Here is a 27,866-nt window from a genome sequence, read left to right as displayed (position 1 = left end):
GCGTATGACCTTGTGTCCTCCATCACGTTGCTTATTTGTAAACTGCAATCCCCTGTGACCTGATGTTCACTGCACGAGTGTCCAATCCATTGAAAGTATTCACAAAAGTATTTCCAGGCATAATGTACGTATTTCCGCTGCATATATGCTGAGATCGGACACACATGCACACGTGAAGCTGTGGAATTGCTTCAGGCTAGAAAAACATGCAGATGTTTAATTCATATGCAGAAAATTAGCTGGAAGAAAATCGGGCTTTTGCATCAGTGAACAAGGAACCAGCCAGTGGGCCTATTAGAACATTAAGGATTGATTGTAAAAGATTTTATGAAGCCTTTCCTCAGACTGCACTTAGTAGTCTCATAACGCCCCCTGCCGTCCATAACACACAAGTATACTTTTTCTTGACAGATTTTTTATTTTACTTTATTTTAACTCGATTAAATGACAAGATAATTTTTCTTAACAAGGTTCAAAAAATAAAAGATGGCACGACTAATAGTGAAACAAATCTTGAAAAACAAATACTATACATTTAAGTATGTACAACAAGGTTGATAAATAAACCAATACTGACTAGCAATATGATTGTTTTCTTTCAATTCCCTACATGTTAGTGCACGGAAAATAGCGGAAGCGTAAGAAACATCAGGTACTCCTAATCGCAAAAAAAACTGTTTTGGTTTGGTAACCTGAGACGAGCCACAGTTGAACTTCTATCGGTGGTCTTCTAAAGCTTCTGTATGGAACTTGTGCATAAACGTGTACTATTATCTAGTTATTACTCTTCAGACTGATTTGCTATCGCTAACCAGCAGCATTTCTCTTGACAATACCAAATATGGGAGGAAATGTATCTACAATTGTTGGCATTTCCCAACATTTGCATACAAAAGCAAAAAAGGGAGTAAAGGTGTAAAAAGACGTATCCAAACATGTTAAAGCCTTTTGGAAAAGTTCTTTTCTTATGAGGACTATTTTGTTGCCGCGCGTTCAGACCTGCTGAGTTCGATGTGCCGGGTGGAGTGCGTGTTGGGGGGGAGGGGGGGGCTGCTTTACAGAGTGTTTTGTTTTTCAGGAAGCGATGGGCGACTTGGCTCGACTCCATCCTGAGCATCCGGCGCATTTCCTGCTTTCCTGACCGGCTGAGTCCAAAAAAAGCGAGGAGAACCCCCATCTGCTCCGTCAAGTGCAACATGGTGAGCGTGGGGCGGGGCTCCTCAGTGTCTCTTCATGGACGACACCTTCTTCTTTCTGGCGGCCAGCATCTCGTAAAAGGGGTCCCTGCTGATGGCGGCCCTGCGGACATTTCAAGTATTTGTTTAAGGTGGCGTCTGGAAAAATATTTTTTTTTTTAGAAGAGGAGCCCTTAGTCACACGTACTTGATGCTGTTCATCCATTCGTCCTTCTCCTCGGTGGTGGGGGCGGAGATGCGGTAGAAGGTGTGGTTGCCCTCCACCACGCGACCGTCGGCCTCCGTCTTGCACGCCTTGATCACTTGGTCCTTGTTGTCGGGAATGAAAAGCTCGAAGCAGTTCTGTGGCGGAAAGAAAGACCACCGTCATGGAGGGGAATATTTTAAAACTTTTGTGTGTAGTGCCAAAATGAGACACAAGAGTGCAGTGTGCTTACAGGCTTCTTGTCCTCCACTTCCCTGATGCTGAGGTTCTCCAATGGGATGATCCCTCGTGGCTCTTTGTCCTGCGCGCGTGAAGAAGACACAACAAGTTCAGTGAGACGGCCGGCGTCAGAGCGGCACTAAGGTAACGTGGTGCTCACCGTCGTGTATTCAAAGTAATAGAGGCAGTTGTCGGTTAAGATGAACCATCGTCGCTTCCAGGTCTTAACTCGGCCTCCTGCGTGGCAAATCAAAACCATCAGATGGGCTCGGTGGGAAGGAGGAGGAAGCGCAGGAGGCAAAGCGCCGAGTCTAGCAACACGCAGGCGGACAGACGTGAGCAGGCAGACAGATGGAAGCTCCCGACGAGTCGCCCGCGCACAATATGGTGCGCCGGGTCCCGTCATGCACTCACCACACCACCGCCACCACCACCATAGGTAGAAAGAAACTCAAGTGCTGCTTTGATGAGGTCCTTGAAAACTGGCTGCTGGCCTCATCTGGCCCGATAAACACACACCTCGTAAAGGACGCAGTGTGGGGCCGCTACTCCACTTGCATACCAATACTGCATTCCCGCACACACACGCAGGTGTTTGATAGGACGCTTTCATTTTTATACTACAACTGACATCACCCGCCCCATAAATAGAGTTTGAAACACACATTACTGGAACATCCAGAAGGGTGGGGTGAGGGACTTTATTTTAGATCAATGAAACGAGAATACGGCAACGTTACGTGAAACTGGACTGGAAAATCAGGCGTAACCAGAATATGAAAATTCATTTCCTGCCAGGAAAATAGAGGTGGCATCTATTTAGGGAACGCCTTTATTTTTAGAATACTATCTGTAACTGTTATCATATTACAATTGATATCAAGTGAAATTGGAGTGAAAACAACCCGTCCCCAAAATGTATGAGTAAAAAACCACTTTTTTCATCATCTGATCTTTCTTTACAAGGCCACACCCCCTTTCACGCCCGGTGGGACTTTTCATTAACTCGGGCATCGCTGACCCTACCTGACCTCTCACCTTAAACACAGCAGGCTAGTTTCCTGTGCGGGGAAACCTGATCTGGATAAGCAGATGCCCCCACCCCCTCCCCCCCAAACAGGATGCCAATGAGGGTCGCGAGCCTGCAGCTACATTCTGCTACTCTAAAGCTTCGAATTTCCTGTTGGGGTCTCAGTTAGCTACAAGTCTAGACTACGTGAGCCCACCACCATGTTAGTTGACCTACATCTACTGTGATAGGAAAGACGGAGTTCAAGTCACGGCCCGTAGGCACCGCACACCCTTTCATCATCATATGCAGCCATTCAAGCTATGGTTAAACACCATAAAATGATCAAGGGGGGTGGGGGCTTTCCTCGCACTCCGACGAAGAAGAGAGCAAACTCCTCCGATGCAAGAATAGCTGGGTAGCGGTCCCGGCACATTGTTGCTAAGGGAGGGTTGAGCGGGTGCATGCTCAAGTGGAGGCACGGCGGGATGCTGGCAGCTTTTAAGGATTACGATGCCTGATTCTGTGACCACTTGGATTCGGTCAATGGTGTCCAATCAAAACACTTTGCTGGCCGCACCGCTTTCTCCAGCCACGTAGCACGCACCCCTCCGATCCATCGAATAGCAAAGAGAAGAGCCACAAAGTTGGAAAGTTGCAGTATTCCCTTTCCATACACACAGAGCAAAATCTTGATGTGGCTGCTCGACTGGATGGAGGAAAGGGTATAATGCAGCTTTAGGACGACGGAACCAAAAGCCACATGAAAAAGATAGTGACCATCAGAAGACCTCGGTGGGAGCGGTCAGAAAGCGAGAGGAGCCCGCGAGGGTGGCAGCCAACCACCCACAGAGATAAAATGAAAGGACACAAAAATCAAAAAACCGCCAGCGCGGTGAGTCGACTGAAGAGACAAACATCTGAAGTTGGAAATGCGTCGATGGAAGGGACAAACAGAAATATCCACAGACATGGAAAATAAAAAACCCAGCTGGATGTCGGAGGAGAACAAAAAGCAATCATGGCGCACCACCAAAAGCACCGGAGAGCTGAGAGAGAGATGGAGCAGGTCTTTTGTTTTTGTTTGGTTGGTTTGGGAAGAACAGGTGTACATACCTCCTGAGGTAGGAAAGACAACAGCCAAAATCATGGGAACAAACAAACGAAGAGGGAAAAGGAAACAAAATAAATCATCAAATTAAATAAATGAGTAGGAATCATTGCACCACAGTGACGTTCATTTGGCTTTCAGGCTGTTCTTCTAATTCTATTCGCCACATGGTGGAGCTGTGCACACCGAAAAGCCTTGGCTCCATATTGACTCATTTATTTTATCCTCCACCTTGATTTTTTTTTTTCTTTTTTAGCGAAAGACGTCTAACGCCAGCCAGTTGTCCAGATTCACAGTGATTAGAACGACTGACTTTTCACAAATCAGCGTGAATCGGAACAAGGAGGAGGAAACGGAAGGAGGGGAGTGTTGAGGAATCCAAGCGCTTTGATTTTCAGCTACCATCAGTTGACCTGTGGAACATCTGGAATGCAGTCAGGCAGCCCAAAAGTCTCTTTTATATGTACATCTCGAATATAAACCTACAGGAGACGTGTGAACGCTGATTTAAAACGGTGTCGTCTTGGAAACAGGGTAATTATAGAGTTAAATCTTCCATAAGGACACCTGCTCACGGTTTTAATTTTCCCGTGCTTATGTGAATGTATGCATCCATCTTGAAACATTTATAAACCTTCACATATGGTGGTTCTGATCTCAAAGCCTCATTCATAATTCATGAAAACATGGCGGCTGCATCAAGTGTGTTTCATAAACACACACACATTCCCAGGTTGGTGACCTCATTTTTAACCCACTTGCTGTATGTGCTGCTACCTGCCCGACAACAAAGCCTATTGTATTTGTCTTTTAAGGCTATCAAGTGATCGTCACTCACCCAGTTTAAGCAGCCAGCCTTCTCGGTCCGGGTTAAAGAAGGTGTGTGTGAGGTCGTTGCCGTCGTCCTCTGGGATTTTAAAAGGCTCATTCTTGATGCTCTCGTAGAGATTCTGCATTGGGAGAAAAGACACGGTTAAAACGCAGCGCCTCGGAAAGAGACCGAGAGCGGCCTTGAAGCCAAACTCGCCCTGAGCAGGTCTTCGGGTAGGTCTCCGCCCTCGTTGATGCCCCGGTTCATGGAGATGAAGCGCTCGACGGTGGGCTTGTCCTTCACGTTGGGGTTGTGGAGGCTAGTGTTGAGCATGATGATGGCGAAGGACAGGATGTAGCAGGTGTCTGGAACACACGCGGCACACTCAAGACCTGATGGGCATTCCGCAGTCTGAAAGTTAGCTTAGCGCGGCCACTTTTCGATTGAAAGGCCGATCATGCAGCTGACAAAGCAGCGCTTGATGTGTTGTGCGGCCCCACATGCATTATGCACGTCCATCTGCATCCATGATAAAGCCGCTCATCTATGCGCATTATTCCCAAAAGGCGGACTAAAAGACAAGCTGGGCAGACTTTGTGTCTGCGGAAGAAAGTAAAGTAGCTCGGCACGCCATTAGCCCGTCCCCGACTGAAATATCAAGCACTCAATCATGATTATGTGGGAGCTAAATTGAAAAGGTTCTTAGCTGGCACCTGTGGATTGGAAAACGCCTGGGTTGCATTGGCAGTAGCGCTGAGCGAAGGCCTCCATCATGCGGTCGATCTTCTGGGCTTCTCCCGGTAACCGAAAGCTCCACAGGAACTGTCTGTGAGGGCAAAGGTCGGCGTTAGGGCACGGTTTCGTTGTTTGGAGTATGTAGCAATTAATTGTGTGTCGTCTTACCGCAGGGCCTGAACCAGGTTGAGGTCTGTGAATTCATGAAGTTCAACAAAAGCGTGAAGGACCTGGATGTTGAAATCATCTCTACGAGACAAACAAGGAAATACGTTTGAGAAGATAATAAAAGAGAAACACCCTAATTTGAACAAAACGTCTCAGTCTGATTGTTGAGGCCTTTAAAGTGTGACTGGAGATGTTTTGGTCGTAAAGGGATTGTGCTCCCGTCAGAAGGCTCGCCCCTTTGCTAATCCGTTTAACATCTCATCTGGATGATGACATCATCCCGTGACCCGTACGCCCTTTAGAGTAGATGATCTTCCCCCGGGAGCCTCACGCCGCATCACTCCCAGCGGACCGGCAATTGCCTTGAAGCGTGCAGAGCGCAAACAGCCGTTCCCGGACCTCGCCCTTAATACACGATTGTCTGACTCCTAATCCTCGCATTCCGAAAACGAGCCCCGCATCATTTTCATGTACTCGCAAAGCAACGCCGGGCTGTGGAGTCCGAGCTTTAATTTCCCTTAAGTGATGCAGACAGTGTCTTGAGCGCGTCACTTAAGAGTGACTAAGGCAATTGAAAGCAGATGGAGACAAGTGAGGAGCAGACGTTGTCCAAATGCGGGAACAGAAAAGTATTTTGGTGGAAAGTGAGCACGGTGGAAACTATGCACTTGCTAAGGTCCTCACCTTTCCCCGAGGTAATCCCCAATGGCAGTTTTGTTCAAACCTTCCCCCTTGCAGAGGAACTGAGCGATGTCATCGCTCGTGTTCTTCAGGAGGTCGTTCTCAATGAGGAACTGAATTCCCTGGAAGAGTGACAAAGGACATGCGGGAGGTCAAAATGAAAATCCTCTTTCACACACGTGAGGTTTCATGCTAATCACCGGCCTACCTTTTTAGGGTCCATGTTGAATTTCTTACGGCCCATGGCCACCTGTTTGTTCCTCTGCATGATTTTCCTGGAAGGTCAGATAAATGAGATATTTACGAAGGTAGGACTATGAAGATCGACTCAAACCCCGAACCTTGAAACTACGGGCCAGACGTCCAAACCACAAGGCTAGCGTGCTGTCTGACCCAAGCATTTTTCCCAATTATCAGCTGTAAGCCACTTCCCTGATTCATTTATCAAACAGACGAGTCATCTTATCCCACCTGACTCATAAATCGCATTCCCAAATGATATTTCCCGCCAACTATTCACGTCGACCCTGGCTGCCGTGACTAATCCTGATTATGGGAAGAATTTCATTCTCAGGCCTGGAGCTGTTCAGGGTGGAGTTCTCAAGGTACTTCTGTCGCCACGGCGACCTTCTCCCCCAACCCCCGGTGAGATTCCTTTGGCTTTTGTCTGCTGCTGAGCTCCTTTAAGTCAAACGGCAGCAGACAACAGACAAACGTGATGGTGCGGTGTCGCCGCGATGGCATAGAGGAGCCTTAATGGGAGGAACGCCAAAGTGCGCCATGATTTATCTACCGTTGATGCGATCTCTCTGACCAAAGTAGTCGACCCCGGCGCCCCCTTTCCCTCGGGACCGCGTATTGTCTGCCTCGGCCCGCTGCATTATTCAATGAGGCCTGCCGTCATGTGGGGTGTGCGCCGGATAAAACATTTAAAGTGCCTTAAAAGCACGGCCAATGTGGGAGGAGTATTCGGTGTGACGCGATCACCATCGACGATCAATAATTGACGCCTTCATTCGCTAAGTAAATAGAAGGCAAACGAGTCAATTTGGGCGACAGGCGAGGTGTGTTTGCCGTCGGGGGGGTCGTGAAGGGAATGTTTTTTTTTCACAGGCTGTAAATGAAGGCATCTTTGGGTTCTATCTCAAAAGCTGTAAAAGGTCCATTCATCTTACCTCTCCTCGGTGGAACCCAGGTTCTCAATCTCGTTGGTGACCTCTGCTATCTCATCCTTTAGCCGCTGTGGAAAACAAAACAGAGTTCACTTGTTAATTATTTCCAATTTATGGTCAAGTCATTATATATCAGAGAATATGAATTGGGGGGCAGTCTCGTTTTAAATAAAAATGAAAAGTTTGTTGGTTTCACGTCTAAGTGTAAATGTAGCCTTCAGAGACAAAACCTCATTTATGTCAAGTTATTTATGCTAACAGTCCCATTAGCCTCCAGTTTTATTATGTCAATGTCCCGTATTGAGTGATAAAGGCCGGATTCATATCCACGTCCCGTGCATAACGATTTATTCCGGGCCGCACCACAAAGGCAACATCTGTGTCGTCAAGATCTGCGCAATCCCAACGCATTCCTCGAATGCTCGCCTCCGCAAACAATGGCCGGGCGCACACAAGAGGCCTTGACCCGCACGGCCGGCGTGGGAGTCAGCGAGGGGCCCGGGGGGGCGCTACAACGACCAAATATGGAGAAGAGGGCGTGTTTTCGGGCGGCGATGCCAATCAAGGCTCATTAAAGTGCGGGTGTCAAACTGCGGCGTTTGTCTGCAAGGACAGTTGGAAGCCGACTCTCTCGCGGGGACATCTGGACGTCGGGCGTGACAATCTGTCACCCTTGTGTGTCAATTGTCTAATCACCCATATTTCATCTGAATGCTTCACATGATGTGTTTAAAACTTACCCTTCACGTCACTCAGTAGATGGTGACCATTTGAAATGGAGATAGCCCAAATGTTTTTCTGGGGGAAATGAGATCTGGGTAGGAAATTCCCGACATTCCACTTGGGTTAAAATGTGTGGCGGGGGAATTTTGGAGCACGAAGGCGTGGTGAAGGAGTTCAAGCAAATATTTTGACATTGTTTTGCAAGTCCAAATATAAAGACTCAGCCACAGAGGCAACAGTTTATGACAATTTTTGGGTTTTCTTTAAATTGGGAAGCCTGTAAAAGAAAAACTGCATTCTTGACAGTACCTGAATGTCCTCCAGCAGCTCCAGCTTGCGCCGGCGGATGTTCTCCAGCTCCTGCTGCTCCTCCGGAGTAAGATCGTCCGGCACTAGGAAAAAAGGGGAGATTAGCACACAAGGCACCAAAAACAACATCGGGGATGACATCGAGCATTATCGCGATTGGTCGAACTTCAGACCACATCTTCTACCACATACACTGGCCAACAACAGGCATCAATCAACTCTAGGGTTAAACTTTCCTCAACCTCATGACATCAGTGGTAGAGTTCAAAGGCTAGCGCGGTGCATGGCCCATGCTGACCTGGTGGATGGCTGTGAATAATTAGCAACATAATACTAAGAGAAGCGCTACACTTAACATTTAATTAGCAGGGTGCTTTAAATTCCAATATATTGTCAAAAGATTGAGTGATGATTGGCTGCCATTAACCTATAGCATCACAAGCTAACCAGCTTTGTCATTAACTGATTCACTGGCAGTCCAGTTAAAATGAATTTTTGACGTCTATAATCGCCGTTGGCAGCGAATTAATTGATGTTGAGTATTTGTGGGAAAAAAACGCTCTCAACAAGGTCCAGAACGGACCAGGACATTGAGAGGCCTCATCCAGGTTGCTAGCAAGCGTCTGTCATTCCCAAGAACTTAAGCAGCAACGCAGGCAGGAAACCATCCACTCAAATTAAACGCCGAGAGCTACTTGTTTCCCTTCTTGTCTGAGAGTCACTACTTGGCTGTTAGTCAGCCAACGTCTGGCCTGGCCCGACCCGATGAAAAGAAGCAGTCATCGGAAAGGAAGAAAAACGAGAAAGGGCGTAAGCGAGAAGGGCAAGTGGGGAAGGTGGGGAACTAATGCATAAGAGTCGACCTTTATATAAGCTCACTTGATCTTGGTTTTTGCGAGTCTGCGTAGACACGATCACAAAACCAGAATTGGACTGAACCGATCCCATGACTGTCGAGTCTGAACACACCCTTGGAAAACCTGGATTGACCTGAAGCACTTTTTTATGTCCTTCCACCGCAACATGACTAACGTTTCTATTTCAAGCAACAGAATCCATCTGATCCGAAGACACTCTTCATTAGGCTTAACGAGGGAAACGGATGTTGGGCCATCCTTACGTGAAGATATCTTGCTCCTCAACCCTCAAGGCTCCAATCAATCGACCCCAAACCGAAACTAATAAGAGTGCTGGCACCAACTCGAAGCGCTCCGTGTCATAATGCATTCAGCGCAAGTCGCAAGCACGTGGACAATCGATCACGAACCTATGGACGCCCGCAAACACCATCGTCCATTAGGCAAAAGGTGATGTAAGATTCATAAGCAGATGTCATTACAACAAGTCCCTCTGGGATTGCTGTGAAGACCACACACACGCTATTCGGACCTAAAACCAAACAACCTGGAACAAAGACCAGCGGGGGTTTCAAAAGTCACTCAAATGGGCAGCATCCCAAATAAACTTGCTCACCATTGACCTCCTGACTCATTATTGCCGCACACATGAGAAGAGACCACCGGTTATGAATCGTAAATCCCCAAAGCATTCGACCTGGACTGTGGGAGGAGATGTCCTAAATAGAAGGAACGTTGTGCAGTCGTGTCGGCGTGGGATAGAAACTGAGTCGGTGGAATGATCCCAGGGTGAGTTAAAGTGGGATGAGAAGAATTCCGCAACTAGGTGCAAATGAAGGGACAAATTCTTAGTCTTGGTCTCACGAAAACATCAGAATTGAATGACACAAATTAAACTTCTGCGCTTTGACAGATCAATCTTAATGAGTTCACCATAACAAGACTGATTCCCAAACCGCCGACCACTCACCTGAATGACAAAAACGCCAAGCTGCCCAGTTTTTGGGGTTTCTTATCTAGTCCAAGATTTCCCAGATGACACTGGATTTGTTTTAAAAAGAATATTATCATTTGCTCAGTTCCTTTCGAGCAAGGCGTCCATCCTCGTGAGGCAAAAATAGATGCTACGCAGTGTTTTCCAGCTGCACGGCGGAGTGAGCAGCTCCCTGCCGGCTTCCAGCTCGAGACACGTGGGAAGAAGCCTCTCTCCTCCCCCGTCTCCATCCCATTTCTCTATTTTGCCTTTGCAAGCTTTAAATGTGGAGGCTCCACCCTGTGGCCATTCCTTACTCTGCCTCCTCCTCCTCTCATAAAAAAACATTATAGGGAGGACAGACGAGGGGAAAACAAACAAGACAAGACACATCGCAGATGTTCTTTACTTGATATTATTTGAAGAGCCGCAAGCAGCAATACTTACGTCATATTTTTCTACATTTTGGGTTAACTGCCAGGCCAGAATAGAGCTGATCTATTGCGCCATACAGGCGCCGGAGAATTATGCTACGCTAACAAAAGAAAAAAAAGACTATTTGTGAGTGTGAAGTTATCTGTGGAGAAGCCAGGAGCTCCAACACAAGCAGACATGAGTCAGCCCGTCACGGCGGGACACTCTCACTCCTGACGAGTCATACCGATTAACGCCTGGCTCACTCGACAATGCGCATCTATGCTCAGGATAATCATTACTCTACACGGGATAGAGTGCTAGCTTAGTGACACATACTGGGAAGTAAGATGATGGAGTGTTGCGTCATGCGTGTTCATGACATGTGCTTGCGACCTCATGTCTGCAAAAAATGTTGGATCAACTAGCACAACGAGGCCGCTGTGAAGGAATGTCGAAGTGAATGTACAGCGAGGCGGCCCCAGCTTCAGAATCAAAACAAACGGAGAAAACACAAACATCCCACGGGCTGCACTCGAATAATCACACGCGCGGAATCCATCGTGGCGGACGCTAAAAAGACGTTGCTTTCTCTTAATCATTTCGTTGTTTGCACAGGCTGGTGCGGACACCCCTGGAAGCGGAAGTGCCGTTTGGACCCGCACAATGCGAGCCTTTGTGCTCCGCCAGGCACTAGCCTCGATTCTTATCGTGGACGACCAATTATCAACATCCTCTCGGAAAGGGTAACACATCCAGACAAGCCCGTGTGAATATTTCTAGTGCGACGGTGGGAAGTAACAAAATACAAATACAAATGTTAGACATTGGTATTTCAATAAAAATTGAAACTTTTTTTTTTTTTCAGTTCAATCGGTACTTGTGTGTACTTTTACCAAAGTACTGTGTATGTGTACTGTTGTGAAAGTACATTCTTGTTTTTTTTTCCTGCTTTAAAAATCACGTTCGCGAGTTTGTAGCAAAGACAGAAAGTTGCCACTTCCTGTGTGGCGTAGTTTCAAATGCCGGAGCTTCCTGTTTGTTGGTTCTCACACACACACACACACACAAGTGGAACACGCCTATCCTTTGGGAAGGCTTTCTTTTCTCTCTCTTGGGTGTTTGCTTTCTGTATTTACATACAACAAACAAAGCACGTCCTATTTATAGTTTCACTTCTTTGCGTGATACCCGAAAGGCGTACCTGCAGACCAGAGCCGCCATTTTGCGGTGAGGACAACGCAGCTGCAAGGCATGTTAGTACCTGCTGCACATTTGCCTCAAAAAATGAAAGTGGCTGAGACTTGTCAACGTTCACAGTTAATTCACATTTCTAACCCTGGAACATATTATTTCTATTTCGGGGATAGAAACTGTCCGAAACTGCAAAACCTTGGGGATTCCCATTTTTTAATGATTTGCCATTCTTCCCCGCACAAATGGTTGTAGTTTAGTAACACAAGACCAATGTAAAAACACAATTTTCTGACTGCACTTTAGTTAAAAGTGCTGAGTTGAGTGGAAAAAGGGCGTGCACCAACGCAAAAATATGAGAAAATAAAACAAGATTGTGGCGAGACGTAAAGATTGTGGCGCGGGTAAATCAAACCACCGGCGACTTGCGGTGCACCCGTTCATCACGACTACTTTTAACTCGACGCGCCCACCCGCCAACATGCGGCACAGACACATGGACAACAAAGCAGCTGTGTGGGCCGTCTCATCGCGGCAGCACATAACAGGATCAGTCAGCGAGACCGAGGCTAATACGATTAGCGTTGGCGTGGGCTAATTAACGCCGCCTGCAACTGAAGCACATTGTTGGGCTTGTTGCTAGCACACTTTGTTGGGATTATAAAACATTCAAGAGGGGTAACATGAGAACACGTAAGGGTGTGTGTGTGTGTGTGTGGTCGTGCTTCACACCTGTTGCTGCAGAGTGTGCGCTAAATATGACATTTAACCCACATGAATGTTCATCTCATTAATCGGGTGACCAATTGTCATTCCAATTGAAATTATTATGATTCAAAATCTTTGGTCAACTGTGTTCATGCGATGTGACCTATTCCGATGACGCGCCTCACTTTAATAGCCATTTTATGACCATGTCGGATAGACGTAGGCCTACAGAGTTCATGGTGACGCTAGAGAAAGTAGCTTCAGAGCACAAATCAAAGAAAAATAAAGTTATTTATGCACAGCAATTGTATTTGTGTTCTTTGAATGGTAGCTACAGGAATAGAAAGCGATCATGAATTTTTGATTAGTTCCCTTGGCAAACAGAACAAGGTACTTTTCTCTGTGTTTAAAAAAAAATACTTCAACTGAAACATATTTTGAGGTCATTAGAACTTAATTTTCATATTGATGACTGAAAGCGGTGTCAGATGTCAAATGTCACATCACCCGTCTAAATACTCCCCCATTTATTGACATAAACAAACCCTCCAGGGGCCATTTCAGGGCTTATGAGGGCCGTACAAGAGTTGTGAAAACAGTGAACATCCATCCATTTTGTAGTCCAGACATTTTCCTGACAATAAAAAATACTTCATGAACCTGATATGAATAGTTTTGGAATGTGGGAGGATGCTGGAGTAACCAAAGAACACACACACAAAGCAGGAGGAGAACAATACAAACACTTCACAGGTTCCAGATTCGAACCCAGAATCTCGGAATGTGAAGCACAAGTGCATTGTACTCCCCTGAGTATTTTCAAATTCCACAAAAAGTACACAGAACTGCAATATAAGACTAAGTAATGAGAAAATAAACATCCTATATACCTGTAGAAGAAAATACAACTTTTAGAAACCGGAAATAAATGCTAATAACGACTTCCGGAGCTGACTCTTAAGTTAATATGTTATTACGTGAATATTATTTCCATTATATTTATATAAATATGACAAGTCAAAAGAGTTTGACTCACCCACGCCGTCTTCGGACTTTAACACCATGTTCTCTGTCTGTCTTCTTGTCTGCGTGCTGCTTTCGAGTCCGACACTAAAGTTCGACGAGCCTTTCCAAGCGTCCAAAAATAATTTATTCGACTTATTACTCTGTGTTTTCAAATAACAACTTTAAATATTATCTCGGAAGAGTTAGGCAGTAGACAGTTAAAGGGAGCAGTTAAATCTACTGGAAGTTTCAGTCAAAAGTCCACCCTTGTCCTGTCTACTGTGTGTGCGTGTGTGGAGGGAGATGGTGCGTCAGTCTATCAACACAGCCAAAACTACAAGCCGGTTCCGCTCCATATTTTCACAATAAATCACTAAGTCGTTTTGGTCGAGTGTGTACAGAGGAAATAAACATGAAATACAAATTGGGATTTGTACAACACGAGTAAAAGTTACATAGAGTGCAATACGTCTAGTTAAAAACACAGTAACGTGTTTTTGTGACAGTATACAGTCTTATTTTGAAGAAGAATATATGACAATCCGGGTGTCTTTGTCTTGGGCGAAAGGGGCAGGAAAAGGGCCTGATGACGCGTTCAGGGGCCCACCTCTCCATCCTGTTTTGTGCACTGGCCCAGGCACGCACACAGCTCAGGGGGTGGGGAGAGGCGTGACAGCTGGACCGTATGGGGGCGGGTAGCATGATTGACACATTCAGCAGTTTTCACCACTTTATCTGCCACCTTTTTTTTTAAGTTTTAAACTTATTCCGAGAAAACCCACATAGTGACCAAGCCCTGCCACGAATTACAATAATCAGCATAATAATTTAAAAGAATTTGTATATGCCATCAAATGTAGAACGGCACTAGGTGCGTTTAAAGACCTCCAACAAAACAAAGCATCTCTAACGCAAAAAATAATTAAACCTAACAAGAAGACCGTGATTCCACTAGATGGCGCCAAAGTAATACTTTCAGTATTCGAGTATAAATACCGTGAAGACCCGCGATTTTCAGTGAATATGTTACCCCCAAAAGTTAGTTTCCCCGTAATATATGCATAATTAACCTTTTTTTTTTTTTTACTTCCAGTGAAAAGGACGGAGCCTGTTGCTGCTTGCTCACGAAGGCAGAAGACAGTTGGAGGTGCAGGAATGCTGCCCTGTGACAACCTGTGAAAACAACCCCCGGCTCTCACGCGCTCCATGTGCGGATTCCGCGCAGCGGTGTCAGGTAATAGCCACTCATCAAACAACACATTGTTCCTCTCAAAGATCAGGACCACAGTTCGTTTTGCATGACTTTGCCGCTGTGTGTGAATGCCTCACTTGTGATTAAGCGTCGCGCAACAATGCAGCTACTGTTGAGGTGAAAACTTTACAATGTTACAACTGTTGCAAAAAAATGGGTCAAGTCACAGAGGCTTCTCATGTTGACTTCACTCATGTAAAGAAATGTGATCAATGCGCAGACAATGTGCAAACAGTGACCCCTGTTGGTCATTCCTGTGAACTACAGGCGCCTTTTCACCCAAGTCCTGACCAGTTAGTGAGCCTGGTGTCAGTTACAGTTCACTGTCAAAGGGAATTACATGTTATGTTACAAGCACACAACTTGTTAGCTTAATGCTAACACACAATGGAAAATGCCATAGAGGAGATGAAGAATAGTCGTCCATCCGTAACGGATCATTATTAGATGGCAACACAAGTCGGTCAAAATTAAACATGAGCGAGGCCTTCAGAGGTTACTTGAGGTTGCGTGACAATGGCTCGCGAGATTGTGCTGTACCCGCATTACCACACCACAAGTAACAACTTCCCCATTGAGCATCCACGTCATCTCGTTACACACACACGATATACATTCACACATTCGCACAAGCGCTGTGCTGATTCAGACGTTTGGAAATCAGCGACACTTCCGTTTGTGTCCGTCGCACTCCGTCAGCAGCTGATTCACCGCAACCCGTCGAGTCATGCCAACAACACTGACTTGCCTTCCAAAAATGCTGCTGGGCACCCAAAAATATAAATCTATTTTTTAAATATGTGAATGCAGAGAGAGTCAAGCTTTCACGGTAATTCTAATTTGGGTCAAAATATTGTTTACTCAGTCCAACCACTTTTTGTTACCAAATAACAGACCTTTTCCGCAATAATGTTGCAATGTGTCTCAGTGATGTGACAAATTTGCCAAGATTTTCCAATCATACATTTTTGTATTCCACTACACTGCTCACAGCCACTAAACGGCCGCAACAGGAATAAATTCAAACAATTACATGTAACAAATATTAGAATTTAGCCCAAGTTTGGCAACAGAAAAAAACATTTCATTTAAAAGGTTACCTGCAACTTGCTGGACCACATCCACGGTTGGACACAAGAATAAATGAAGGCTGGACCCACAAAGTTTGTTGACTGACCCCATGTCTAATAATATGAATAACAGTCAAAAATCAAATTGATAGGACACTTTTAGCAAGACTTCAAGATGTTATTCCACGGAGAGGTTCTTGAGCTAATCCAGATGACGGTGGATTCGCTCCATCTAGACGCGCCTGTTTAAAGACGCGGCTTGTTTTCAGAGGCGGCAACTGCTTCCGCTTTCACCTGGTTCCTCTTTTTGTGTCGGTTTCTCAGTTTTCTCTCCAAAAGCCCCTTATTCCCTTCTCACGCCCTAATAAAATGCTAGATGACACTTTGAAAAGGTTAATGCACTTTCCATATGAAAATTGTTCCTTATTGCCCAGTTATTATTGTTATTTTTACAGCACTTAATAGGGGAGCCATTGCTCAAGCGATTTAAAAGTAACCAATAACAAAATGTGCAAGCTCTTTTAGGAGAGGTTTGCTATTACACAAATTCACATATCCTGATTCGAGTTACGAGTTTAGTTTATTCTCTGAACGGAGAATATTTTTAATATTTATATTTTTAAGGCGGTTAATAACAGTGCCATCCATCGCTCAACAGTTTTCAATACAACCAATTCTAAAATGTGGGCCTTCTTTAGGAGAGGTTTGCTATTACTTGGCTGAACTCAAACAGAAATGATAGCCATAACATGGCATGATAAGTTTTTTTTTCCCACATGGTCTCATGTGACATCAAGAGTCAAGAGTTGACCCGCTTGTGAACCGCGACGTCAGTCATCCTCAAGCAAAAAATGCCGCAGCGGTGCATCGGCACAGTGGAGTCAGCACTCTCTACTTTTTAGTGCACTCTCGATTTGAACTGAACTGACGGGAAAGCTCAAAGTTGGAAAAACAAAACTGGAGGTAAAAAGTTAAAGCATGCAAATGAGATTTGAACTCAGAACTTCAGTACAGCGAGACAGCTCTCTCAGCCACTACCTCCACCGTGCCAACATAAAACCGCTAACGTTAGCATCCTCCCCAGTGACTGGACACTAAATATAGATCACAGCTTTAAACTGTCAGAGTAGAAACTTTCCTTGGTCACAATCGGTGCATTTTAATGAGACACTTGCTTTTTGATGTTCGTTTCTGTGTCGTACTTTGTTTTTTTATTATTAATGTACCCAGCATGGGTCCCCTGTGATTCGGCTGCTTAGCTGTGAATTTGACAGCTCCTTTATTTTCATTCTGCTTTGTTCATGACAAGATGTGTGTGCACGCCTTGCACATGTGTCAATCATAGTGGTGGGAGGGCTCACCAGAATGACCACAACAAGGTGCCTCCAAACACATCTGGGTTGGTGGCAGTACAGACAAAAAGCCAAAGAAAAAGAAAAACCATTACTGTCAGGCTATTTACATCATGGTTATCGTCATCGTTGACCGTCTGTTGTGGCATGTTAAAAAAATTGCTGATCAAAGTTTTGTCTTTGTGCAGTCAGATGATATAAAAAATACGGAGCCAAAAATATAGTATCTATAGTTACATAAGATTCTTTTTTTTAATGGAAACAATTATAACTGACCAATTTTAAATATATCAGTCCATTTAATAAAATAATATACAAACATAACAAATATAAAAAGTATATTCTTTAAAAAATTCTCAATTCCAAAGACATTTTATTCTTTGAAGACTCCAGATATTTAATCACAATTACTCATTTTTTCTCAATTTTGTTGTTAGGAGAAAGGATGGTCTAAAAATAGCTAGCTTTAATGCTGAGGTAATTACATTAATTTGTTTTCAAATATTACCTTAAATATAAAATAAAACAATGTGAAAACAAACATTTTAACGTATCAAACTACCTCAAATGCGCCATACGTAACCATTCATTGAACATATATTCATTCGTTTTGTAGGAAACATTGCAATGAGGGCAGTGCTTAGTGCTGCTCTATTTTGAGATTCCACTGCAAGCGCAGAATACTAAAGTGATGCATAATTGATAAAAAAAAAAATCTCTCTGTCATTGCCTCACCAACCTCATTCATTCCAATCAATCGTCTTTTATCATTTCCATCTTTGACTACACGAACTGGCGAATACAGCAGCAGTCTTATCTGCAGTGTGACGCTTCCTAATCAACATCCCATAACATTTTTTTTCTTTTTACATATATAGCAAGTCAAATGGTCGATATGAAGAAGGAAGAATTGTTTGGGACTAACCTGGAGTGTCTCCCTCCATTCTGGTGCTTCTCTGGCGGCGTGAAGAAGTCTCAGTGACCGGGGGAGGGAGGCGGGAGCGAGGCTGTCACCGAACCGCCCGCAGCAAGCCGGAACCTTCTCTCTCTCTTTATTTCCAATCCTTCTCCGCTTTCCCCCTCGCTCGTATGCACTTGACGGAGCCCGTACCTCGCCACTTTGAACTTCGAACTGACAAAAACACAAACTAACGATTAGTGTACGTGTTGTTAAACGAGTGTCGCTGTACTTCTGACGCCACCGGTCAATACACACCCATGCCCCGCCCACACTGACCGTGACGTCACCCTTCAACTTTGCAAAATCAGCGGGTAATATCAAACACAGAGCAGCTTGACAAAAAAAGTCATAACTTTATTGCACCTTTTCTTTTCGTTTTCTTCAAACGTGGTGCAAACGCAAGTGTGGAAGGTTCATTTTGGCGGCCTTGACAAAACGCGTGTGCAGGTAAAACACCCACCCACTGCTCGATTAAAGATGGTCTTCTCAATATATTTATAACTATATATGGCCAATTCAAGGCAGAATCTCTAGACTAGAAAGAAGGGGCACATTTTTACAGCACGGGAGGACTGCATACAATGCATTTTGTGTCATGACGTTGGTGCAGGAGGGAGGGGTCGTGACCCCGAACCATTTGTTGTAAACTAATCTTTTGTGGTATTTGTACAGTGCGTGTCTCAAGTTAATGGTCTGCCGCAAGATCACGTCCAATTTCCCCTCCCACATTTACAAAACAGTGGGAATACAGTACATATGTGATGGCTTCCTGAGTCTCCGCCCATTTTGTGGAGGTGACCGGGAGCGATGAAAAAAATTGCATAGAGGTATATGAATAAATTACTTTAACTGACATGAGGGGAAGCTCAAATGCAATGTTAAACTGAGTTGAGAAACGCCCCCTCGCCGCCATTGCAAATACTCTTGAGCACAACAGTGAATTTTATCATTAGATTGAATATCAAATTGTGTATAATAAAAAAAAAAACATAAGAAAATATGACATTATGGCCTACACATGTCGTCCAGTCATTCTGATGCTCCATAAATTGTGGAAATGAATTAAAAAAATAAAATAAATTCAGTGGGGGAAAAACTAGCCACTCAACACAGCAACATTACACACCGGCTGATAAAAAGGTATAAAATCAGAACATTCGGAAAACTAAAATATATAGAGAAATTAACTTAATTCTATTTGATGGAAAGAGATCTAATGGCCCAGGGGGAAAAAAAACTGCGGCTGATGATAGAAAATGGAGGTCCAGTATTATTTTTGGTAATTGGCTCATTCAGAATTGAGGGGAGGGGATTTTTTTTTTTCTTTTGGAGTCTCCATTTCCAGTCCAAAAGTTGTCAGCGACACCCAGGGAAGGCTCGCCTCCCGCCGGGCTTCACGGACCACTTGTTGCGGCGGTCCTGGATCTGCTGGAAGATGCTGCCGCCGCCGCCGCCTCGCCACTTTTCTCTCTTCCAGCTTTTTGTCTTTTTCACCTGGTGAAAGCCAGCACAAGACTCCTTTGAAAAGCTTTTCCACATCCATGAAATGCAAATATTTGAAATGAATTTATTCCTAATGGCAGCAAGGCATATGATGATTTTTAAAAAGACGCTCCTCTCACCTTGCCACTGTCAAAGTCTTCATCCCACTCGTCGATCACCGTGTCGCTCTTGGCCAAGCGAGCATCTTGGATGGCGTCTCGACTGATAGTGGAAACCTCGCCGTCCCAACCGAGTACTAAAGCGGACCAAAATAAAAATTAGGAATATTTTTCCAAATAGTTTCGCCCTGGTTTCTACAGCAACTCTCTCACCGCAAGCGCCATAGGCTTTGTCCGAGGCGTTCCGCATCAGCTCCTCCACTACGTCGCTGCTCCTTTTGCCATCCCAGGACACGCCGGCACTGGCGACGGTGCGGGCCGGGCTTTCTCCCGACACTTCACTCGCCGGCGGCTGCCGCTTATAGCCGTCTTTCACCTGGCTGTCCCAAACCAGCACTGTGGCTTCAAATGACACAAATGTGACGCAATAACTAATCATGTCATTTTTGTTTACGTTTGTGTTTTTGTGGTTGCGCATACCAGTGCTGAGCTTGCGCGTCTTTTCACCTGCCGTCGCATTCTTTTTGGGCGGGGGCTCCGCAGCGTCTCCATTTTGCGCCTCCGGGCAAGGTTGACTCACTTCTTTCAGCTTCCTTTTCTTCTTTTTTACTTTTGTACTGAGGACCTTTTCATTGTTCGGATCGGCCTTGGAACAGCTGCAGTTAAATGAGCAATATTACGGAGAAATTAGTTTTTCAAAGAAATTTACCTTTTCAATTTAGCTTTGATAAAAGACCAAATTGCTTATTCAGAAAGTCTATAAAGTTTGCGTGAAAATGCCCCACTGAAATTTTGAGAAAATCTGATGCTTTGCCACAAAACTGTTCCAAAAGAGAAAAGTTAAAAACGGCTCAAGTGGATTAGGACTTGATAACTCTTCTCACCTTTCTGATGAATTTGTGTGCTGCGGAGCCTCCAGCAGAATTTTCTTTTTCTTCCTCTTCTTTTTCTTCTTCTTTAACAGCACGCAGTCCGCCTCATGGTCTTTCCCGTTGGTCTGACACGCCGTTTCTGCGGCGGAGTCTCGCTTCTCTTTTGGCTCCTCAGCTTCTTGACGACTGGAGAGACTCCACATGCCGCCCTGGCACCAATCCTCCTCTTCCGGCTTGGCTGGATCCAGATGGGACGGGAGACTTTCTCTCACCGCTGTCTTCTCGCCGTCTTCTTGGTCTCTTTTCCGCTTCTTTTTCTTCTTCTTTTCACCGACGGGGTTTGACGGCGCCTCCGCAACAGCTTCCGCGTCGACTTCCACCTCGGAGTGGCGCCGCTTCTTTCTCCTCTTTTTCTTTTGGTTGACGTTTTGAGTCGGGGGGCGGTTTGGTTCTTCTTGGGGCTGGTGGGAGGACTTGGGGCTCTTTTGCGCAGGAAGGTGGAAGCCGTTCAGAGATGGGCTGGCGTGCGGTGGGAGCGGCGTGACGACAGGGGAACGTTTCAAAGGTGATGCGTGTTTTTTGGGGGAACGAGATGAAGCTCTGGGAATACAATCATTGCTTTTAGTACCCACGAAAAACATAGGGACGACACCAAATAAACTAAAAGAAGCAACCAATTCCCGACCTGTGAGTATCAAGCGTCGCGGCAAGGTGGTTATGGTGATTTACATGAAGGGGGTCGCCAGACAGTCGTCGTGGAGAATCAGTGCTGCTCGGACTCCGGCTGTGAGCCTGCAGTTATCGACAAAAATAAAAACTTGGTGGTCTAAAAGAAAAAAGTAGCCATGAATGTGACAAAAAAAAGAGGAGAATTAAATTAAATAAAGGATGGCGGGATGGGAGGAAAAGATGGAGGAACAAAGAGGAGGGGCCATGGCAGAGAACAAATAGAAATGGTTAGAAAAAAAAGAAGGTAAAAAAAGGAAAAGAAGACAAACCGTAGACTGTGTGGTTGATTAGACCGTTACATTCACAAGGGAAGAAACTTTAATGCGACATCATTCAATTGAGTTCAACAAGGAGGAATAACACATTATTGATTGTATTGATCAGAGTGACATTTTCTACGACCCTTCAAGGACAGTTAAGATTTGTTTAAGAATGTTCCAATGGATTCCAACAATATTTTAACGAAAGTCGAAAGAGTTCGAGAATGTGGTTCACCTTCTTGGCCGACAGCGCCAGCTTCTTGGCGGGAGGCGGGGACATGGTGCTGCCGGTGGCTTCCGCTGTGATGTTGTTGAGAGCCGGGGGTTTCATTTTGGCCGTCTTCTGCTCCTCTGCGCTGTGGGAGCGCTCCACGCTCTTGGCGGGGGATGCTGTGGCGCCGGATGCTTTTCGAGGGGTGGAGGGAGCGCCTCCCGCTGGCGCACTCTTAGGACCTGCCATGTCCTGGTTTGCAGAACAATGGTAGGAATGTTTTAAAAATCAAATGTGACCCTTGGGCACATAGTTTGCCCACTCTGGTGTACCTGTTTAAAAGCAACGTCGGACTTACCTTTGACTCTGTGGTGTCGGCAGAGGAGGAGTCGGACAGAGACTTGAATGAGGTAGACGCAGTGAGGCCTCTGCCGCCATCTTGCTTTTTGTCTCCATCGGTCCTGCCGACGCCGTTGTTGTTGCCGTTGCTGGACGGCGTCGGCGTGCTGCAGCGCAACTGGCTCTGAGGAGAGGGCTTCTTCAGCTTCTTGAAGGGCTCCTCGATAACCGCGGGCCCGCCAGGCAGCTTGGCGGCGCCGTTGGAGGAGGACGAGGTCCAGCCGGAGAGGCGGGGCTGCGGCTGAGTGCTAACGCCGTTTCTGGCCACCGGTAGGCCCAAACCGCCATCCATGGACTGGATCTTACGCAGTTGCGCTGGCTCCAGTTTCTGTTCAGCCACGGAAACCAGATTTAGTGAAATGTGTTCATCAGCCACAGAAGACAAATAAACGCCGTCCTCATTTTTTTTTTCTACATGCATCTACCTTTGTGACCTGCGGGGAAGAAAGAGGTCCATTCAGATTGAGCCTCTTAATTTGCTCTGATGAGGCGCTGTTCTTCGCAGTATGCAGCATTCCCTGTTTGCCCGACTGTCCATCTGCATTCTTCTTTGTTTCTGGGATTCTTCAAGAAACACAACAACAAAGCTGGTAGTAAAAGTGTTGACACTCGCAAAAGCGCGCGCCTTCTCACCTCAGATAAAAAAGCACGTAGGCCTGCTGGTTCAAGACCACTTTGATGTTGCTGGAGTGGACCATGGAGTCGTTCATTTGGTACCATTGTCCGTTGCTCGCCTACAACAGCGCAAGACAAAATAAATATGCATGTAAGGATGATTTATTATAGACTCAAAACATTCCACAGCGCTACTGTAAACATGAGCTTAGGGCTGTCGTGCACAAGACTCACCACTAGGGGTCAGTGCACAGCAGCTTCAAAGCAACCTTTCAAGATTTCTGTTGTTAACTTGTCATGATGAACACTGGCATCTCTCAGGCTATTGTGGGTTTTTTATTTCACCCCATGAAGATTGTGTATGCAATGGTAGCACCTTAACGTAGCAGTAGTAGTGTCCGGCGTGGCAGCTGTAGCCAGAGTGAACCAGGACGGCGTAGAGGCCATACATGACGGGATCGCCTGAGCTCTGAGACATGTAGGGACGGATGTTGAGAAACTCTGGATAGCCAACATCCTTTAAAAAAAAAAAAAAGGAGAGAAAGGAAAATATGTGAGGTATGAGGAGAAAGTATGCAGCCCTTCAATCATGGGAAATTATTTGTCGACCTTTGTTATTTTGCCTCCGCTGAAGTTGGCAAATCTCTTGAGCGAAAGCGTCAGCACATTTGACGTTCGATGGACGGTGAAGCGCTTTGTCGCTGGCACTTTCTTTTTGCACCTGCAAGGGGGCACACACATCTTAAATGTGAACAGACCACAAAGTACACAGAAGGTCTTGGACTTACTTGGCACACATGTAAGCATTGTCGCCACTCAAAACATCCGGTTTGACAAAAAGCTCCAAGGCTCGCACGATGTTGACAGCTTGCTAAGAGATAGAAAGACATTTAAGACGTTACAAGCTGGCATGAATTTATTCTGGTTTCTTTTGTGTATTAATTTGAATTTACCCGAATCTCCACAGCAATGTCCAGGTAAGGGTCGTAGGTGTCTGACACACTTTTACAAATGGAACATTTTACTGCAAAGAATATAAAAGAGCAATAAATAAAAGATCAATCAAATAATTGTCCCGTGTGATATTTTACGCCGTCAATACCTCTTGAGCGCAGGTAACCTCCGAAAATCTGGTGCACCAGTGTTGTGGCTTGTGTCTGTCTGTCGAGTCTAAAAACATTGTTCTTTGTTTAAAAAAAAAAAAAAAGAGATGTGGACATGGGGGGGTAAAGGAGGGGTGCATACTTTGGGTAGCCGTTGAGACAAGCTTTCTGCATAGCGTCGATGGTGTACCGCAAGAACTCGTGCGCATCCTCCTGGCTACCGAAGCGGAAATGTCGGGCGATCTCTGCACAAAAACAGCACGCTCAAATCAACTTTCCATTAATCACTGAAATGCCATATTTTCAACTGCAAGTGGTCATTATAGCATTAAGCGGAATAAAAAAATGATGGCATCGAGTGTGTTGTTCAGAATGACCGCTTGTTGATGACTGCCCAAAGAGCGCCGTTAATCTTTTTAGAATGTCACAACAAGATCCTTCAAAACAGATTTGGCACACCCCTTTCTGAGTAACCACCCGTGATGTTTTTGCAACCACCCAACCTCCCCCTCAAAAAAAAAAAAACAAAACAAAAAAAAAAAAACATTTACAGTCACTTAGTGAGTTTTAACAGGCTGATCGCATTAGCGCTAATGTAGCTCAGGAAGCTTCAAGCCTTCCTGGAGGCACAGGAGGGAGGAGGAAAAAAAAATACAAAGCTGATCGATATTTAATACTCTCATCGCTGTATTCCCAGCAATAAGTCACATCCAGTGGATGGAAATTCAAAATCCTTTTTGTCTTCCTAATAATTTAATACTAGTGACATTGTGTTGTTTTGTCAGGATGTTTTTTGTGCTAAAGCATCCAAGCCTGCAGTCACAAGGAGACGGAGAGGGCACTCGAGGGGAAGATGGTGCGGACGGGCGGTGGTTATGGAGACTGCAGCAGTAAGCAGGTAGGGAGGGGGGGGGGGGGTCACCAGGAAGGAGAATAGTGAGGGGGTCCTTTGGGACTCCAGCACCTAAACTCTCCCCTCATCTCCCTATACGTCCTCCATTCATTCATTCTGCTCGCCAAATGTACCGCAGTGTGACGTCACAGAGTTGCATCAAGCAAAACAAATAGAAAGCTAAGGCGACTGTCTCACTTTTCAGGTCTCTGATGAAGGACACTGGCTTGATGGCGTTGCCCGTGTTGGCAAATGTCTGGATGATGTGGTTCTGCATGACGCAGATCATACAGAAGCCCGACTGGTGGCCTGAAAAACACAAACATTTGTCACTGTGGTAATGACACATTTGTGTGTGTGTCCTAAATCAACTGTACAATTGTATGTTTTTGATACTAGTGACACCAACTACCACCAAATATCCAGTTTGCCAGTTTCCAAGTCGCTTTCCTAGTCACAACGCCCTCGCTCCATCTCTGGTTGTCATGGGAACGCAAGCTGTGTAACCCAGGCTATGTTTGGGATGAAACACTCACAGACGCGGCTGTGCTCCTTGGAGAGCAAATAGTTGGCGAGTGGCGGCGTGTAGGTGAGACACTGCACGGTGGAGTTGAGGAAGCAGGTGTTGCCCAGGTTATGGAGGCCGGCCCCCACCCTGTAGACCCGCTCCCATTTGAGGGTCAACTTGTTCGCCGGGAAGAGCATCTTCTGCGGCGCGGCAATGCCATCGCCTTGGCCCCCGACTGTATTCTCTGAAACTAGACAATCACATTTGGAATAAAAACACAGCACAGATGCGCGTGTCGAAAACAAAGCGCTCCGTTTGGTTACCTTGCCTCTTGATTTGGGCGGACTCGCCCACCTTCTGCCCGGGGGAACTTTCATTCCTGGGATTGAGGATCACGTACTTGTTTTTCAAGCTGTCCAGCTGATAGGAGAAACCCTTGGTGGCGGGCTCAAACTCAATCTTCTGCAAGAGGACCTTCTTGGCCGAGGAGGCCAGCAGCTTGTTCAGGTCGCCGTCATCGCCTGACTCCTTTCGACTGGGCTTTAGCGCCTCCTTGAGTTTGTCCACAATCGGCATTGTTGGAACATCACTGAAAAGAAGGGAAGCGTCAATTGTGTGGAATATGAGCACCCCCCAAAATAAAAATAAAACAAATCCCCTCAACAGCTTTTGTGGCACCAAACAGTTCAGTCATTCAGAATTGGTTAGGATTCATCAAAAATTAACTGCCCATCAGTGCATTGTAGTCAGGCTACTGTCCCTTTAAATACTGTAATCGCACTAAAAGCTCAGCGTGCATGTGCTTGACCACAAGCAGCGTGTACCAGTCGCCTAATAATCAGAAAGCTCGGCGCGATTGTGCTCAACGTAAACATCCTCTTTCTTCGCGTCGCTCCAAAACACTACCGAACACCTAGAAAGACATCACAGAAGGTGGTGATGTCACCAGAATGGGGGGGGGGGGGAGCAGGCCCGAACATATGCACAAGGACACTGCGACCTTCACGTGCAGCCGTTGGAGACTCGATAGGATGACACGCAGTCCACGGGTGTGAAGACGACAGCCATGTTGTTATGCAGTTTAACAGTCGCCTTTTAATTGCAACCAATTGCATATTGAAGGGGCTGTAAAAGGGAAAACAAGAAATTGCCAAAGGCAGTGAATGGAAGAATTTGCAATCAATTGTGCCTGGTGCTTCTAAAAATGATATTTCATGAGAGAAAGATCTGGCATGTTTAGAATCAGGCTTGCAAAAATAAATCACTAACCTACACATTGCAGATGATGTTGGGCAAAAATAAAAAGGCTGCCATCAGAGTTTAACAAAAGCGCAATCTGTGTTGCAAATGTTGTGATTTTCTGTTCTCCTCTGGGGCCTACTTTTTAAACAAGCAACAAAGGCACGTGATTTTAAAAAGCAGCATGTAAATATGAGCAACTGATTTATTTATTAATATCGTTTCTGATTATGTCACCAAAATACTACACCATTGCAGAAATAGGTAGATTTCATCAGGAGTGTCCGGTGTAAAAAACAAACAAACAAAAGGCTATGCAACTGGGTCACTAATTGGACAAACCGCTAATCATCAATCCAAAACAAAAGTTGAAAATTAGAGAATTTCTTTTTATCCCCTTGTTTGCAGCCGACCAGATCCAATGATGAAAGGCAGTCATGGATACTTGAGAGATGCTGTAAATGACAACTAGTCAAACCTCTTTATCGCTCACAACAAACTTGTTTACATAGAGAGCTACTCCCATTTCAACCCTTAAATTACATATAAATCATCTCTTTGAACCCTAACACGTGTAACACTTCCTCCCCACACAAGTACAGACTCCCCAGTGAATGTCTCTCCCTTGTGGGTCAGCATACAACATGGAAACATGTTTGAGGGCATTTGGCATCGAGTAGTTCCATGCACCATACGTGACACTAAAATCGAGTTTGTCGTAATTACATAGTAAAAATCAATTCCGCCATTTAAAAACGTATATTTTATAAGGCATAACTCATTTTCACCTCGGCTGTGTCTGTTACTTCATGACCGCGACGTGTCGGGCCACTTAACGTGGGGTTAGCATGCTAAGTTGCTAACCCCAACCAAGAGCCAATGTCGACATTAAACGGCGTCAGAAGGGCGATGGGATGATGCCATTGCGTCCATGTTAACTCTAAGAGTCGTGTTGAGTGATTTATATTTCGTTAATTTTGAGGAGCTGAGCCATTTAGCGTGTTTTTAAAAGACGGCGGTGGCTAAAGGCTAGCCGGCTAACCTAACGTGGCGGGGAGGGTTCGCGTTGCCCTTACTCGCTTGCTGCAATGGTTAGCGTCTCCGCGCCCAAAAACGTCGATGACATCACTCAAGCACAAACGAGGCCCCAAAAAATGTTTTATATATATATATATATATAAACCTTCTTCATGGCCTCACCTTTGAAACGGTCAAAATCTTTGACAAGGGAGAAGTCCGTTGGGCAGATGCTGCTTCTCGGTCTGCTGGTATTTTAGCCCATGCTGCATTATGAGAGGGCGGTGACGACATT

At 45.4% G+C, this 27,866-nt stretch overlaps 2 protein-coding genes and 1 long non-coding RNA gene across 10 annotated transcripts; 1 reads left to right on the top strand and 2 right to left on the bottom strand.

The window, feature by feature from the left end:
- Nucleotides 1–398: 398 nt before the first annotated feature.
- On the bottom strand, nt 399–18,309 carry cyth1a (cytohesin 1a). Of its 5 annotated transcripts, none has more exons than XM_061302640.1 (13): nt 18,090–18,309; nt 8,340–8,422; nt 7,311–7,375; nt 6,344–6,410; nt 6,139–6,257; nt 5,455–5,535; nt 5,265–5,377; nt 4,768–4,916; nt 4,578–4,690; nt 1,781–1,859; nt 1,634–1,702; nt 1,384–1,538; nt 399–1,299 (listed from the first exon to the last, which is right to left on the bottom strand). In XM_061302640.1, the coding sequence occupies exons 1-13, from the start codon at nt 18,106–18,108 to the stop codon at nt 1,221–1,223; spliced, it is 1,191 nt and encodes a 396-aa protein (XP_061158624.1). In that variant the 5' UTR covers nt 18,109–18,309; the 3' UTR covers nt 399–1,220. The 5 variants fall into 5 exon arrangements, 4 of the variants coding, with proteins under 4 accessions (XP_061158624.1, XP_061158622.1, XP_061158623.1 ...); XM_061302638.1 differs by lacking the exon at nt 18,090–18,309 and adding an exon at nt 15,843–16,064 and having other exon boundaries at nt 1,781–1,857; nt 4,579–4,690; XM_061302639.1 differs by lacking the exon at nt 18,090–18,309 and adding an exon at nt 13,522–13,800 and having other exon boundaries at nt 1,781–1,857; nt 4,579–4,690.
- LOC133170072 (uncharacterized) lies at nt 14,528–19,428 on the top strand. The gene is made up of 2 exons (XR_009718496.1): nt 14,528–14,724; nt 18,043–19,428. It is a non-coding gene; the product is annotated as an uncharacterized LOC133170072 (long non-coding RNA).
- usp36 (ubiquitin specific peptidase 36) lies at nt 18,459–27,866 on the bottom strand. 4 transcript variants are annotated; one of them, XM_061302544.1, is made up of 21 exons: nt 27,755–27,858; nt 26,316–26,440; nt 25,639–25,904; nt 25,344–25,565; nt 25,006–25,116; nt 24,058–24,160; nt 23,915–23,982; nt 23,766–23,836; nt 23,601–23,683; nt 23,422–23,533; nt 23,189–23,329; nt 22,831–22,931; nt 22,623–22,761; nt 22,157–22,525; nt 21,823–22,050; nt 21,284–21,390; nt 20,611–21,198; nt 20,207–20,382; nt 19,940–20,128; nt 19,748–19,863; nt 18,459–19,619 (listed from the first exon to the last, which is right to left on the bottom strand). In XM_061302544.1, the coding sequence occupies exons 3-21, from the start codon at nt 25,889–25,891 to the stop codon at nt 19,482–19,484; spliced, it is 3,315 nt and encodes a 1,104-aa protein (XP_061158528.1). In that variant the 5' UTR covers nt 25,892–25,904; nt 26,316–26,440; nt 27,755–27,858; the 3' UTR covers nt 18,459–19,481. The 4 variants fall into 4 exon arrangements, with proteins under 4 accessions (XP_061158528.1, XP_061158531.1, XP_061158532.1 ...); XM_061302547.1 differs by having other exon boundaries at nt 20,234–20,382; XM_061302548.1 differs by having other exon boundaries at nt 19,940–20,122; nt 20,234–20,382.

Source organism: Syngnathus typhle, linkage group LG17 (genome assembly GCF_033458585.1).
Source record: "Syngnathus typhle isolate RoL2023-S1 ecotype Sweden linkage group LG17, RoL_Styp_1.0, whole genome shotgun sequence".
Taxonomy (NCBI): domain Eukaryota; kingdom Metazoa; phylum Chordata; class Actinopteri; order Syngnathiformes; family Syngnathidae; genus Syngnathus; species Syngnathus typhle.
Note: the sequence above shows the minus strand (reverse complement) of the source record. Positions and strands in the feature narration are given on the sequence as shown.